The sequence below is a fragment of the Pecten maximus genome, chromosome 10 (genome assembly GCF_902652985.1).
Source record: "Pecten maximus chromosome 10, xPecMax1.1, whole genome shotgun sequence".
Taxonomy (NCBI): Eukaryota; Metazoa; Mollusca; class Bivalvia; order Pectinida; family Pectinidae; genus Pecten; species Pecten maximus.
In genome coordinates this window covers 15,067,079-15,083,993 of record NC_047024.1, presented here as the reverse complement: position 1 = coordinate 15,083,993, position 16,915 = coordinate 15,067,079, and the positions used below count along the sequence as shown (strand labels likewise).

At 36.2% G+C, this 16,915-nt stretch overlaps 1 protein-coding gene across 4 annotated transcripts in view; it reads right to left on the bottom strand.

Moving 5' to 3' along the window:
• Positions 1-522: 522 nt before the first annotated feature.
• LOC117336824 (ankyrin repeat and BTB/POZ domain-containing protein 1-like) overlaps positions 523-16,915 on the bottom strand; it is a 34,678-nt gene continuing 18,285 nt past the window's right edge. For 3 of the 4 annotated variants that reach the window (XM_033897480.1, XM_033897482.1, XM_033897481.1), the window contains 2 exons: positions 10,024-10,392; positions 523-3,563 (listed from right to left, as the gene is read on the bottom strand). In XM_033897480.1, the coding sequence (XP_033753371.1) occupies positions 10,066-10,392 (327 nt within the window). In that variant the 3' untranslated portion in view covers positions 523-3,563; positions 10,024-10,065. The remainder of the gene's footprint in view (positions 3,564-10,023; positions 10,393-16,915) is intronic. The other variant, XM_033897483.1, reaches the window with a different exon arrangement.

Below are 16,915 nucleotides of genomic sequence, written 5' to 3'. Positions count from 1 at the left end.
TTTGGCAATCATTTCAAATTTATCCAAATTATTAAGGTTTGTTTGTCAGGGTCATTTTGAGGCAGGGTCTCCATGTAGTAGCTGGTGACTACCTCACTGAACAATTAACATAAAAAATGTATGATGCATGCTATCCAGTACAATTTAGGTAAAGGACGCGGCCATGACAGCACATTCTCAACAGCCGAACAGTAAGCTAACTTCTGAATACTAAAATGTAGTTAAATTGCATACTGTACATTCTTAAATTTCCCATTTTCGATCAGATAAGTTCTGCTGTTTACAAAGTTCTGATGAAGTCAGAGATGGCAATATGTTACTGTTTCATCGTTTGTAAATAAAGAACAAAAAAGATTTTATTTTGACCATTTAGAAATGTCATCCTGGGAATGGGGCACTTTCAAAATTTTATGTGGTTTTCAATTCATGCAAGATATGACTGCACGGAATGCCAGTCGATTTATAAACTGGGTACACATATTTTTACACAGCGTGAAAATAAAAAATGACTACAGAACATCATAAGATATATATCAGATTTATTTAGATAGATCTTAAATAAATATGGCACAAACAAAATATTTAGAGGTATTTATTATGTGTACTGATATATATATTATCACATGATCTTAAATGTCAGTATTTTCATGCAGTATTCTTTAACAAATATGTCTGGTAATAGCTTTTAAAGATAATCAGCTATAATCTTTAAAATGAAATAAATTTTATTTCTACATAAAATATTGTTTGTTTTCATTTTTTACCAGCAGGACTGTCTGGCAGATGTCTATATCAACTACTACATCAAAATACCGTACTTACCCTGTAATAAGTCCATTGGACGAACATATATATATATTCAAAGTAAGGGAGCAGGGTTATTGCCCGACAATGAAATATCATTTGTAACTAATATATTTCAATTATTGGGCTTATTACAAGACGATGGCTTATTACCATACATGGACTTATTACCATACATGGACTTATTACCAGACATGGACTTATTACCAGACATGGACTTATTACATTACATGGAGTTATTACCAGACATGGACTTATTACCAGCAAGGAATTATTACAAGACTCTTGCTTATCAAAAAAAACTTGAGCTTTATACCAGACTTGGCTTATTACAAGATTCAGGCTTATTACCAAGCAAAGGCTTATCTAATCTTAGGCAAAAAAAAATATCAATTAAGCCTTGATGATATATTTCATAAAATGTAGATGGAATAAAATGTTGATAATGCATGTATATATAATTATAATGATACAATATAAAACAATAGAATAAGAATTAAGGCTGTTGAAGATTAATTTCTCTTGCAGTAAATCTTGTGGCTTTAATATGTGAATAGATTTTGGTATCTAAACCTGGACAATTGGGCCAATAGATTATTCGTCAGTTTTCCAACGAAGGTGACAGCTAGGGAGTATTCACCTAAATACCATGCTTAATTCCTATACTGGTAATGATTTATTTAAGTCTACTCACATCAGGTATAATTACAGAATAAACAAAAATCTGAAAAAAAGGTTTCATAACATACATACATGCATGTGGCTTTAAATTTGCCAAAAAAAGCAAGATGTTGACATATTATAATGTGTAAAATTAAAGCCATAATCAAGGGTAAAAAATTCAGAGAGCACTGGGATATTTCTGTTACATAAAGCACGTAAATTTGAAGCACACAAAACTTTCAAATAATATCTTAATGTAAAACAATTAAGAATTCTAAATCTGGGATTCCAACTTCAAAATACCAGCATGCTGATGTTGAAATGAAAGCATACTACGTCTTTTAAAAAGCACACACAATATACCATTACGTACTCACAGTCAAGGATTCATAAAACAAATATAAATCTCAAGTACACGTATATCTTCAATAAAAGTATTGTCAATACATCGTAGGTAAACTACCATTATAGAACAGATTACAGGTATGTTAAAAATATCTAAGATTATCACAGATTCACGATCTACTTTCTTAAAAACAAACAACATGAATGCCCGCAGGAAAATCTGTGTGATTTATGCAAGACATCAGCACTAGGAAAGTTTCAATCCAATAATTAGCTCTAGAAAATTGAGTACTTCAAAAGTAGCAGATCATTTTAACCCCATCCACCAACAAATTGAGGTTTGAACACCGGTAAACTGTCTTTATTCCCGTCAGTCAATGGGCTTAGAGACTTATTGTGCTAAAGTTTCTAAGGAACTAGTGTAATGGACATGGATGGGCTTATTACCAGGTATGTGCTTATTTGTTAAAATAATAGTCATTTTGAAATACACGAGTAAGGCCACCCTTAAAAATATCTTGGTTTGCTGTAACCTGACAAGGGGGTCTTACATATGGGTAGGTAGGTAGGGCTGATTTTTTTTTTTTAATTCAGTTCTAAAACAGATTTTCAACCTTTTATATGAAAACAAATCAGAATATGGGAATCATTATTTATTTTGTGTTCTTTAACAAAAGAAACACACACCGACCTTATTTGGGTTTGAGAGACGTAGTTTCAAACCTGCACATCAACTTCCGGACATAAATATCCGAAATGGTAAAATCTTTAAAAAACAATGTTTTATTTTTCACAATAACATTTTTTGAGTTGGCACATTTTTTCTGGGTCAGTCGGGTTATGCCAAACCAACTTTATTGTTATTTTGGCCTAATATTATATTTCTTTTTTCCTTAAGTCATAAACAACCAAAATTAAGAGAAATTTAATTGCCAAATTATTTGATAATTTACAATTTAGGTATTTTTTTCTCTCTAGATGGTAATTTTGAATCCTAACTAAAAGTAGTTTAAATTTTATGATTTTTACATTTTTAATAATTGACGTTTCACTTACTGTTACAATAAACAGGTTTAATATATGCTTAGACATTCGTGTGTGATATACCCAATTTAGTTCGTTCACTATATATTTAATGAAAGCAAGTAAAGCAAAACTTTATCCCCTGCAGATATCAAGTACCTATTGCTGGGTACTCCTGTTACCTCCAACAGTACGCCTCCCTCCAGGTCAACAAGTGTGATTAATATCAATTGGTATCATTTCACAACTGTTGTAATTCAATAATTTTTTTTTTTTTTTTTTTTTTGGACATTCATGTACCTGGTATTTGATTCGAGCTTGTTTAACACAAGCGGGTTTTAACTGTATACAGTTTCAAACTCACCAAGTATAAGCTTTCTATATAATACGTCCGACACAGGTCAGGATATTACACAGGTATCTTTTGATGAGGACCGCTTTGCCTGGTCATATGAATTAACGGTTACTGTAGTAGGTTGATATTCTGGGGGTACAGGAGGAATATCAAACAGAGTGAAGTTGGCCTCGTATCCCAGTCTGTTAGAGACAACGTAGTTTAGCTTCTTGATCTTCTCGTTGGCAAATTTCTTTTCCTGCCATGTACGTGCTGTGATACGGATATGGTAAAGAAGTTTCGCAATTATAGAAGTCTTCACAAGCTGTTCGTTTTTACCAGGAGCAGGTAACTCTCTCTTCAGGAACTGGTGGAATTCGTACTGCGAAGCTAACTGAAAATACAATAATGGAAAAAGTATAAGTCCCAAACTTTGATATCAATGGTAAACAAGGGCCACAACTCTGTATATTTGTTTGTTTGCTGGTTTCATTGCCCTGTGAACAGCCAGTCATTTTGAGGTGGGGTTTCCTTGTAGTAGTTGGTAACTACCTCACTGAACATGCAACATACGGGAGGCCGTTTAAAAATCCTAAATTAACACTTTCCTTACTGATTTTAATGGCATGATGGGTATTCATGCCCTGAGAAAATCTGCATGTGGTTTTTCCTGGTCTGAATTAATTGACTTCATTTCTAAAGGTATGCTTTTGACAGAAATGCATTGCTAAATTGAGGATACAGGCTGCTATCTGTAAATAGTATTTCTGTGTTTTGAATTCATAAAGATGTTTACCAAGTGAACAAATAGTCAATTATAAATAAATACGGCAAACTGTCATGAACGATCTCAGCTTTATAACACAGAATAAAATGTTGGTTTAGTAATAATTTTACAGGAATCAGTCGTGTATTCATTCCTGTCCGACTTAAATTCGGAGAGCAGAAGTTTAAAACAAGCATATAGATTTAGATATTTTAACTTGTATTGTAAATATTAAATTTTATCATTTATTACCAAACATTCAGAATCAGTTATGATTATTTCTACCACTGTATCATCAACTTAAAATATGCAGAAAAAAATCTTTCGTGATGCATTAATGCATCATCAGGATTGAAAGGGTACAATAAAGGACGACCCAAGGTGACACTAGCATACATAAAGCATACATAAAGCATATATATAGCATACATAAAGCATACATAAAGCATATATATAGCATACATAAAGCATATATATATAGCATACATATAACATACATAATTAAGGCAGTTTTATTTGAAAGAATATATAAGATATTTGGTGACCAATTTTGTACTAAATAATATAGTAAAACCAGACTTTACCAACCACTGACTTTACCAACCACTGACTTCATGGACCACTGACTCTAAGGACCACTGACTTCACGGACCACTGACTTTACCAACCACTGACTTTACCGACCGCTGACTTCATGGACCACTGACTTCACCGACCACTGACTTCACGGACCACTGACTTTACCGACCACTGACTTTACCGACCGCTGACTTTGCGGACCACTGACTTCATGGACCACTGACTTCACCGACCACTGACTTCACCGACCACTGACTTCACCGACTCAACCAACCATTGACAGTGTCAGTAAAGTCAGGTCTCACTGTACCCGCCACATTGATTGTCGGTAAAGACAGGTTTCACATAACCCGACACAATGACTCAGTCCCATACGTTGTCGGTGAAGACAGGTTTCACTGTACCCGCCACAATGACTCAGTCCCATAAAGTGTCAGTAAAACATTATCAAAAAATATCAGAAAAAGTTATATTTTGTTCATTAGTGAAAAAATATTACTTTAACAGAATGAATAATATTTAATATTTCACTGGTAAAAATGTAATAAAATAAAATTTACTTTTTTTTACACCAAGTATATATAATTGATTCAAGCGTGTTCAACATAAGTGAGTTTAACACAAGTGAGTTCAACACAAGTTAGTTTAACACGAGTGAGTTTAATACGAGTGAGTTTAATACGAGTGAGTTTAACACCATTGAGTTTAACACCAGTGAGTTTAACACGAGTGAGTTTAACACGAATGAGTTTAACACCAGTGAGTTTAACACCAGTGAGTTTAACACGAATGAGTTTAACATGAGTGAGTTTAACATGAATGAGTTTAACATGAATGAGTTTAACACCAGTGAGTTTAACACAAGTGAGTTTAACACAAGTGAGTTTAACATGAATGAGTTTAACACGAATGAGTTTAACACCAGTGAGTTTAACACCAGTGAGTTTAACACCAATGAGTTTAACACAAGTGAGTTTAACACGAGTGAGTTTAACACAAGTGAGTTTAACACCAGTGAGTTTAACACCAGTGAGTTTAACACGAATGAGTTTAACACCAGTGAGTTTAACACCAGTGAGTTTAACACAAGTGAGTTTAACACGAGTGAGTTTAACACCAGTGAGTTTAACACCAGTGAGTTTAACACCAGTGAGTTTAACATGAATGAGTTTAACACGAATGAGTTTAACACCAGTGAGTTTAACACAAGTGAGTTTAACACGAATGAGTTTAACACGAATGAGTTTAACACCAGTGAGTTTAACACGAATGAGTTTAACACGAATGAGTTTAACACCAGTGAGTTTAACACCAGTGAGTTTAACACGAATGAGTTTAACACGAATGAGTTTAACACGAGTGAGTTTAACACGAATGAGTTTAACACCAGTGAGTTCAACACCAGTGAGTTTAACACAAGTGAGTTTAACACGAATGAGTTTAACACGAATGAGTTTAACACCAGTGAGTTTAACACGAGTGAGTTTAACATGAATGAGTTTAACACCAGTGAGTTTAACACAAGTGAGTTTAACACGAATGAGTTTAACACCAGTGAGTTTAACACCAGTGAGTTTAACACGAATGAGTTTAACACGAGTGAGTGAGTTTAACACCAGTGAGTTTAACACCAGTGAGTTTAACACGAGTGAGTTTAACACCAGTGAGTTTAATACGAGTGAGTTTAACACCAGTGAGTTTAACACCAGTGAGTTTAACATGAGTGAGTTTAACACCAGTGAGTTTAATACGAGTGAGTTCAACACCAGTGAGTTTAACACCAGTGAGTTTAACACCAGTGAGTTTAACACCAGTGAGTTTAACATGAGTGAGTTTAACACCAGTGAGTTTAATACGAGTGAGTTTAACACCAGTGAGTTTAACACCAGTGAGTTTAACACCAGTGAGTTTAACACGAGTGAGTTTAACACCAGTGAGTTTAATACGAGTGAGTTTAACACGAGTGAGTTTAACACCAGTGAGTTTAACATGAGTGAGTTTAACACCAGTGAGTTTAATACGAGTGAGTTCAACACCAGTGAGTTTAACACAAATGAGTTTAATACGAGTGAGTTTAACACGAATGAGTTTAACACCAGTGAGTTTAACACCAGTGAGTTTAACACGAGTGAGTTTAACACCAGTGAGTTTAACACCAGTGAGTTTAACACCAGTGAGTTTAACACCAGTGAGTTTAACACGAGTGAGTTTAACACCAGTGAGTTTAACACGAGTAAGTTTAACACCAGTGAGTTTAACATGAGTGAGTTTAACACCAGTGAGTTTAACACCAGTGAGTTTAACACCAGTGAGTTTAACACAAGGTAGTTTAACACGAATGAGTTTAACACCAGTGAGTGAGTTTAACACAAGGTAGTTTAACACGAATGAGTTTAACACGAGTGAGTTTAACACAAGTGAGTTTAACACCAGTGAGTTTAACACCAGTGAGTTTAATACGAGTGAGTTTAACACCAGTGAGTTTAACATGAGTGAGTTTAACACCAGTGAGTTTAATACGAGTGAGTTTAACACCAGTGAGTTTAACACCAGTGAGTTCAACACAAGTTAGTTTAACACGAGTGAGTTTAATACGAGTGAGTTTAACACCAGTGAGTTTAACACAAGTTAAACACCAGTGAGTTTAACACAAGTGAGTTTAACACCAGTGAGTTTAACACCAGTGAGTTTAACACCAGTGAGTTTAACACCAGTGAGTTTAACACCAGTGAGTTTAACACAAGTGAGTTTAACACAAGTGAGTTTAACACAAGTGAGTTTAACACCAGTGAGTTTAACACCAGTGAGTTTAACACCAGTGAGTTTAACACGAATGAGTTTAACACAAGTGAGTTTAACACAAGTGAGTTTAACACAAGTGAGTTTAACACCAGTGAGTTTAACACGAATGAGTTGAACACGAATGAGTTTAACACCAGTGAGTTTAACACCAGTGAGTTTAACACAAGTGAGTTTAACACCAGTGAGTTTAACACGAATGAGTTGAACACGAATGAGTTTAACATAAGTGAGTTTAACACAAGTGAGTTTAACACAAGTGAGTTTAACAGCAGTGAGTTTAACACGAGTGAGTTTAACACGAATGAGTTGAACACGAATGAGTTTAACACCAGTGAGTTTAACACGAGTGAGTGAGTTTAACACGAGTGAGTTTAACATGAATGAGTTTAACACCAGTGAGTGAGTTTAACACCAGTGAGTTTAACACCAGTGAGTTTTAACACCAGTGAGTTTAACACAAGGTAGTTTAACACGAGTGAGTTTAACACGAGTGAGTTTAACACGAATGAGTTGAACACGAATGAGTTTAACACCAGTGAGTTTAACACCAGTGAGTTTAACACAAGGTAGTTTAACACGAGTGAGTTTAACACCAGTGAGTTTAACACGAATGAGTTGAACACGAATGAGTTTAACACCAGTGAGTTTAACACCAGTGAGTTTAACACGAGTGAGTTTAACACGAATGAGTTGAACACGAATGAGTTTAACATGAATGAGTTTAACACAAGTGAGTTTAACACAAGGTAGTTTAACACCAGTGAGTTTAACACCAGTGAGTTTAACACCAGTGAGTTTAACACCAGTGAGTTTAACACGAATGAGTTGAACACGAATGAGTTTAACACAAGTGAGTTTAACACGAGTGAGTTTAACACCAGTGAGTTTAACACCAGTGAGTGAGTTTAACACCAGTGAGTTTAACACCAGTGAGTTTAACACGAATGAGTTTAACACAAGTGAGTTTAACACGAGTGAGTTTAACACCAGTGAGTTTAACACCAGTGAGTTTAATACGAGTGAGTTTAACACGAATGAGTTTAACACGAATGAGTTTAACACAAGTGAGTTTAACACGAGTGAGTTTAACACCAGTGAGTTTAACACCAGTGAGTTTAACACCAGTGAGTTTAACACAAGTGAGTTTAACACAAGGTAGTTTAACATGAATGAGTTTAACACGAGTGAGTTTAACACCAGTGAGTTTAACACGAATGAGTTTAACATGAATGAGTTTAACACGAGTGAGTTTAACACCAGTGAGTTTAACACGAATGAGTTTAACACCAGTGAGTTTAACACGAATGAGTTTAACACGAATGAGTTTAACACGAATGAGTTTAACACGAGTGAGTTTAACACCAGTGAGTTTAACACGAATGAGTTTAACACGAATGAGTTTAACACGAATGAGTTTAACACCAGTGAGTTTAACACGAATGAGTTTAACACGAGTGAGTGAGTTTAACACCAGTGAGTTTAACACCAGTGAGTTTAACACAAGTGAGTTTAACACGAATGAGTTTAACACAAGTGAGTTTAACACGAATGAGTTTAACACAAGTGAGTTTAACACCAGTGAGTTTAACACCAGTGAGTTTAACACCAGTGAGTTTAACACGAATGAGTTTAACACAAGTGAGTTTAACACCAGTGAGTTTAACACGAGTGAGTGAGTTTAACACCAGTGAGTTTAACACCAGTGAGTTTAACACCAGTGAGTTTAACACAAGTGAGTTTAACACCAGTGAGTTTAACACCAGTGAGTTTAACACCAGTGAGTTTAACACAAGTGAGTTTAACACAAGGTAGTTTAACATGAATGAGTTTAACACGAGTGAGTTTAACACCAGTGAGTTTAACACGAATGAGTTTAACATGAATGAGTTTAACACGAGTGAGTTTAACACCAGTGAGTTTAACACGAATGAGTTTAACACCAGTGAGTTTAACACGAATGAGTTTAACACGAATGAGTTTAACACGAATGAGTTTAACACGAATGAGTTTAACACCAGTGAGTTTAACACCAGTGAGTTTAACACGAATGAGTTTAACACGAATGAGTTTAACACGAATGAGTTTAACACCAGTGAGTTTAACACGAATGAGTTTAACACGAGTGAGTGAGTTTAACACCAGTGAGTTTAACACCAGTGAGTTTAACACAAGTGAGTTTAACACGAATGAGTTTAACACGAATGAGTTTAACACCAGTGAGTTTAACACCAGTGAGTTTAACACCAGTGAGTTTAACACGAATGAGTTTAACACAAGTGAGTTTAACACCAGTGAGTTTAACACGAGTGAGTGAGTTTAACACCAGTGAGTTTAACACCAGTGAGTTTAACACCAGTGAGTTTAACACAAGTGAGTTTAACACCAGTGAGTTTAACACCAGTGAGTTTAACACCAGTGAGTTTAACACCAGTGAGTTTAACACAAGTGAGTTTAACACCAGTGAGTTTAACACCAGTGAGTTTAACACAAGTGAGTTTAACACCAGTGAGTTTAACACCAGTGAGTTTAACACAAGTGAGTTTAACACCAGTGAGTTTAACACAAGTGAGTTTAACACCAATGAGTTTAACACCAGTGAGTTTAACACCAGTGAGTTTAACACCAGTGAGTTTAACACGAATGAGTTTAACACGAATGAGTTTAACACGAGTGAGTTTAACTTTATAGAGTATCTACTGGAACTCACCAAGTATAAGCTTTTTATATGACACATCAGATACAAAACAGGTCACAATATTACACAAGAATTTTTTGATGATGACCGCTTTGTGTGCTCATGTGAATTAACAGTTTCTGTAGTATTCTGAGATTCTGGCGGTACAGGAGGAATATCAAACAGAGTGAAGTTGGCCTCGTATCCCAGTCTGTTAGAGACAATGTAGTTTAGCTTCTTGATCTTCTCGTTGGCATATTTCTTTTCCTGCCACGTACGTGCTGGGATACGGATATGGCAAAGAAGCTTCGCAGTTATAGAATTCTTCACCAGCTGTTCATTTTTACAAGGAGCAGGTAACTCTCTCTTCAGGAACTGGTGGAATTCGTACTGCGAAGCTAACTGAAAATACAATAATGGAAAAAGTATAAGTCCCAAACTTTGATATCAATGGTAAACAAGGGCCACAATTCTGTATATATATTTGTTTGCTGGTTTTCATTGCTCTCGGCTTAAATTCAGGGGAGCAGAAGCTACATAGATTTAGATTTTTCAACTTGTATTGTAAATAATGAATTTCATTATTTATTACCAAACATTATCTCATTCATGTAAGAATCAGTTATGATTCTTTTTACTGCTGTATCATCACATAAAAAATTGTAGAAAACAATCTACTTCTGTTATGCATAGGATTATATGTTACAATATAAGGCCATTTAAAGATGCCCCAAGGTGACACAAGCATAAATATAACATGCATATAACATACATATATCATACATGTATATAGCATATATATAACATACATATATCATACATGTATATAGCATATACATATCATATTATTATACCTTATGTTTATAACAGTGCCTGTGATTAGCTGAAATGCATCACCTGGCTACATGGGAAATAAAACATCATATTTCCCCGAGGCGTGTGAGCCAGGGAAATAAAACAACATATCTCCCTGGACCGCATGCCAACATGGCGACCCGCATATTCTGATGCACTGAGTTGTCTCCCTTCCAGTTATTTACAAATGGCAGACGACAGAAACGCAAATGTTTTCATGCAGTTGAAGAAGCAGAAATTAATAAAATTCTGCAAAACAATAATGCTCAGAGCGCGAAAATATCAACAAATGTACACGCGAAAATATCAACAAATGTACACGCCAAGCGTTTCTAAAAGAAACTGACAATAACACCTGGACATGGAATCGTATCAATTCAGCGAATGATGTCACAGGGGTTTGTAACAAGAGGCCCATGGGGCCTGTATCGCTCACCTGGTTGGATTTGACCAAATGTCAAAATAATGTTCATGTTCAATTCCTTTTGTTTGTTAACCTCAAACAATGCTATTTATGGTTATAGCGTGGGGATCCCAACTGCTTTAAAGAAATAATGAAGTCCAGACTCTCTGAGTTTACAACATGCATTTATAACTTTATGGCTTGTAGTGATTTAAAGGAATTACCTCTATTTCCTATATGGGGCCCCGCCCCTTTTGCCCCTCGGGGGTCAGAGTCACCATTTATGCAAAATCTGTTCCCCTTCCCCAAAGAATGCTTCTGACCAAATTGGGTTCAAATCCATTCATAAATTTATGACAAGTAGCGATTTAAAGGAATTACCTCTATTTCCCATATGGGGCCCCGCCCCTTTGGCCCCTTGGGAGTCAGAGTCACCATTTATGCAAAATCTGCTCCCCTTCCCCAAAAGATGTTTCTTATTAAATTGGGTTCAAATCCATTCATAACTTTATGACTAGTAGCGATTTAAAGGAATTACCTCTATTTCCCATATGGGGCCCCGCCTCTTTGGCCCCTCGGGGGTCAGAGTCACCATTTATGCAAAATCTGTTCCCCTTCACATAAGAATGTTTCTGACCAATTTGGGTATAAATCCATTCATAACTTTATGACTAGTAGCGATTTGAAGGAATTACCTCTATTTCCCCATTAGGCCCTGCCCCTTTGGCCCCTTGGGGGTCAGAGTCACCGTTTATGCAAAATATGTTCCCCTTTCCTAAAGGATGTTTCTGACCAAATTGGGTTCAAATCCATTCATAACTTTATGACTAGTAGCGATTTGAAGGAATTACCTCTATTTCCCCTAATGGGCCCCGCCCCTTTGGCCCCTTGGGGGTCAGAGTAACCATTTATGCAAAATCTGTTCCCCTTCCCCAAAGGATGTTTCTGACCAAATTGGGTTCAAATCCATTAATAACTTTATGACTAGTAGCGATTTGAAGGAATCACCTCTATTTCCCCATTAGGCCCCGCCCCTTTGGCCCCTTGGGAGTCAGAGTCACCATTTATGCAAAATATGTTCCCCTTCCCCAAAGGATGTTTCTGACCAAATTGGGTTCAAATCCATTAATAACTTTATGACTAGTAGCGATTTGAAGGAATTACCTCTATTTCCCCATTAGGCCCCGCCCCTTTAGCCCCTTGGGGGTCAGAGTCACCATTTATGCAAAATCTGTTCCCCTTCCCCAAAGGATGTTTCTGACCAAATTGGGTTCAAATCCATTCATAACTTTATGACAAGTAGCGATTTAAAGGAATTGCCTCAATTTCCCCTATTGGGCCCTGCCCCTCAGGCCCTTTGGGGGTCAGAGCCACCATTTATGCAAAATCTGATCCCCTTCTGCCAAGGATGTTTCTGACCAAATTTGGTCAAAATCCAATAAGAACTTTTTGACTAGTAGCGATTTGAAGCAAATGTTGACGGACGGACGCCGGACGCCGGACGACGGACGACGGACGCTGCACCATGGCATAAGCTCACCGGACCTTCGGTCCAGGTGAGCTAATAAAAATGGTATTTCATATCTTTATTACTGATTATTTTTCGGTATATTAACAATTTAGAGCCCTGTATGCAGGGTAATATGAAGGTTTGTTTACGCTCATGAAGCTCTCGTATTTCCCTCGGACAAGCCCTCAGGAAATATGATACCTTCGAGTAAACAAACCTTCATGTTAACCTTCATCCTGGGCCATAAATGTTAAATATAACAAACATATATGTAACATACATAATTAAGGCAGTTTTATTTGAAAAAATATATAAGATATTTGTTGTCTTGTATTAACACACATCATTCAAAGGGTCATAGTATTTGATATACAAATGTATACTAGTAGTAAGATATAAAACCTACAGTTGGGTACATCATCTTTGATAGAGTACAAAATACTAAATACAAATACTACATACTAGACTTCGTTTAAATTGCAGTAACTTGAAAGAACATTTATTTGACAGAAATCTAACGGATAGCCCATTCTGTTCATGTGGATATATTGAAGATAATTTTCACTTTTTATTCATGTGTGAAAAATTTATTAATCAACGTAATCAGTTTATATTGAGTTTAAATTTTGATCTGAATACTGATATTCTATTATCAGGAAACCCAGACTTGTCCAATGAAGAAAATGAAATAATAATTGAAGCTGTACAGAATTTTATATTACACTCCAAAAGGTTCGACTAAATATTTATGAACTACATTGTACTTAGCTTCATCGTAATTTATCCACATCCCCATCGACATCATTAATTAACATTAACAAGTATTCTATTCTCCAATTAGATTGCTATAACATGGATTTATTTGTATTCCACCACTGTTCATCACTTTTCACCATAATTTACCTTTTTGTCAAAATAATTATTTTCTGTTTATCATTATGAAACAGTATTTGTATCTCGACCACCATACTAATCAACAATATGCCGAACCTTAGAGGGAAATGGATTAATATAAGCTTTAAGCTTGTTTCTAAATCCCTCACCAATGTACAATTTGCAATGTATATGTACACTTGTATTGAATATAAATAAATATTGTTTAAACTAGAGTGCAAAAAGTCCAGGAAGAACTTTCATGCAAATATAAAAATATGCTGAAGTAAGATGCAGGCAGACAAATTAAGATGTTTGCTGACAAATTAAAATGCAGACTGACAAATTAAAATGCAGGCTGACAAATTAAGATGCAGACTGACAAATTAAGATGTCGGATGACAAATTAAGATGCAGACTGACAAATTTGCAGACCGACAAATTAAGATACAACAAATTAAGATGCAGGCTGACAAATTAAGATGTTGACTGACAAATTAAGATGCAGGTTGACAAATTAAGATGCAGACTGACAAATTAAGATGCAGACTGACAAATTGATATGTTGGCGGACAAATTAAGATGTTTGCTGACAAATTAAGATGCAGATTGACAAATTAAGATGCAGACTGACAAATTAAGATGCAGACTGACAAATTAAGATGTTGGCTGACAAATTAAAATGCAGACTGACAAATTAAGATGTTGGCTGACAAATAATGATGTTTGCTGACAAATTACAAGAGGCCCATGGGCCTTAACGGTCACCTGAGATTTGAAATATTTCAGTTAATTTAATTGACCCTTTTTGGCCCCGCCCATCAGCCCCTAGGGGTCAGTCAGGGCCAACATATGCATATTATCAAACTTTCATCCCTTGCTGAAAATGTTAACCAAGTTGGAATGAATTCCAAAAGAAATCAAACAAATCAAAGTCAAAAATGTGATTTCCCAATACAAACTATAGTAAAATTTACCCCCTCCCCAGGGGCAAATGTAGAACCCCAGGGTCATGAAATTCATAATTTTAGTAAAGCACCTTAAGACCCTTCCATCTATAAAGAGTATTTGATTCTACCTTATTTTGGTCTTGAGAAGAAGATTTTTGAAATTTCAGTCAATTTGACCCTTTTTAGCCCCGCCCATCAGCCCCTGGGGTCAGTCAGGGCGAACATGTGTATACCATCAAATTGCCTTCACAACCTGATAATGTTTACCAAATTAGAATGAATTCCAATAGAAATCAAACAAATTATAGTCAAAAATGTGATTTCCCTATATAAACCACAGTAAAATTTACCCCCTCCCCAGGGGCAAACTTGAGACCTCAGGGTCATGAAATTCACAATTTCGGTAAAGCACTTTCAGACCCTTCCATCTATGAAGAGTATTTGATTCCATCATATCTGAGAGTAAACAGGAAGATTTTTGAAATTTCAGTCAATTTGACCCTTTTAAGCCCCGCCCATCAGCCCCTGGGGGTAAGTCTGGGCCAACATGAGCATGCCATCAAACTGTCATCCAATGCTGATAATGTTTACCAAATTAGAATGAATTCCAATAGAAATGAATAAAAGTCAAAAATGTGATTTCCCAATACAAACTATAGTAAAATTTACCCCCTCCCCAGGGGCAAATGTAGAGCCCCAGGGTCATGAAATTCATAATTTTAGTAAAGCACCTTAAGACCCTTCCATCTATAAAGAGTATTTGATTCTACCTTATTTTGGTCTTGAGAAGAAGATTTTGTAAATTTCAATCAATATGACCCTTTTTAGCCCCGCCCATCAGCCCCTGGGGGTCAGTCAGGGCCAACATGTGCATACCATCAAATTGCCATCCCAAGTTGTTAACCAAATTAGAATATATTCCAAAAATGTGATTTCCCTATAAAAACTATAGTAAAGTTTACCCCCTCCCCAGGGGGGGAAATTGAGACCCCAGGGTCATGAAATTCAAAATTTTAGTAAAGCACCTTAAGACCCTTCCATATATAAAGATAATTTGATTCCACCTTATTTCGGTCTTGAGAAGAAGATTTTTGAAATTTCAGTCAATTTGACCCTTTTTAGCCCCGCCCATCAGCCCCTGGGGTCAGTCAGGGCGAACATGTGTATACCATCAAATTGCCTTCACAACCTGATAATGTTTACCAAATTAGAATGAATTCCAATAGAAATCAAACAAATTATAGTCAAAAATGTGATTTCCCTATATAAACCACAGTAAAATTTACCCCCTCCCCAGGGGCAAACTTGAGACCTCAGGGTCATGAAATTCACAATTTCGGTAAAGCACTTTCAGACCCTTCCATCTATGAAGAGTATTTGATTCCATCATATCTGAGAGTAAACAGGAAGATTTTTGAAATTTCAGTCAATTTGACCCTTTTAAGCCCCGCCCATCAGCCCCTGGGGGTAAGTCTGGGCCAACATGAGCATGCCATCAAACTGTCATCCAATGCTGATAATGTTTACCAAATTAGAATGAATTCCAATAGAAATGAATAAAAGTCAAAAATGTGATTTCCCAATACAAACTATAGTAAAGTTTACCCCCTCCCCAGGGGTAAACATGAGACCCCTGGGTCATGAAACTTACAATTTTGGTAAAGCACCTCAAGACCCTTCCATCTATGAAGAGTGTTTGACTCCACCATATCTGAGAATAGAGAAGATTTTTGAAATTTTGGTCAAATTGACCCTTTTTAGCCCCGCCCCTCAGGCCCCTGGAGGGTGGGGACCATACAATTTACAATTTTGGTTGACCTTTAGCCATAAAAACTTCCTGCAAAATTTCATTGAATTTGGTTTAGGGGTTTTGGAGAAAATGTAAATTGTTTACGGACGCACGACGCACGACGCACGCGCACGACGACGGACAAAAGGGGATTAGAATAGGTCACCTGAGACTTTGTCTTTGTAAAAATGCAGACTGGCAAATTAAGATGTTGGCTGACAAATTAAGATGTTTGCTGACAAATTAAAATGCAGACTGACAAATCAAGATGTTGGCTGACAAATTAAAATGCAGACTGACAAATTAAAATGCAGGCTGACAGATTAAGATGTTGGCTGACAAATTAAGCTGCAGACTGACAAAATAAGATGTTGGCTGACAAATTATGATGCCAACATATAAATTTAGATAGAGGCTGACAAATTGTCTCTGTAGTATGATGGGATCAATATTCAGGTCTCCCCGAAATTTTTGTTGACAATGGCAATTTCTTTATTTGAAAACAAGAGGCCCAATGGGCCTGTATCGCTCACCTGGCTCTACAG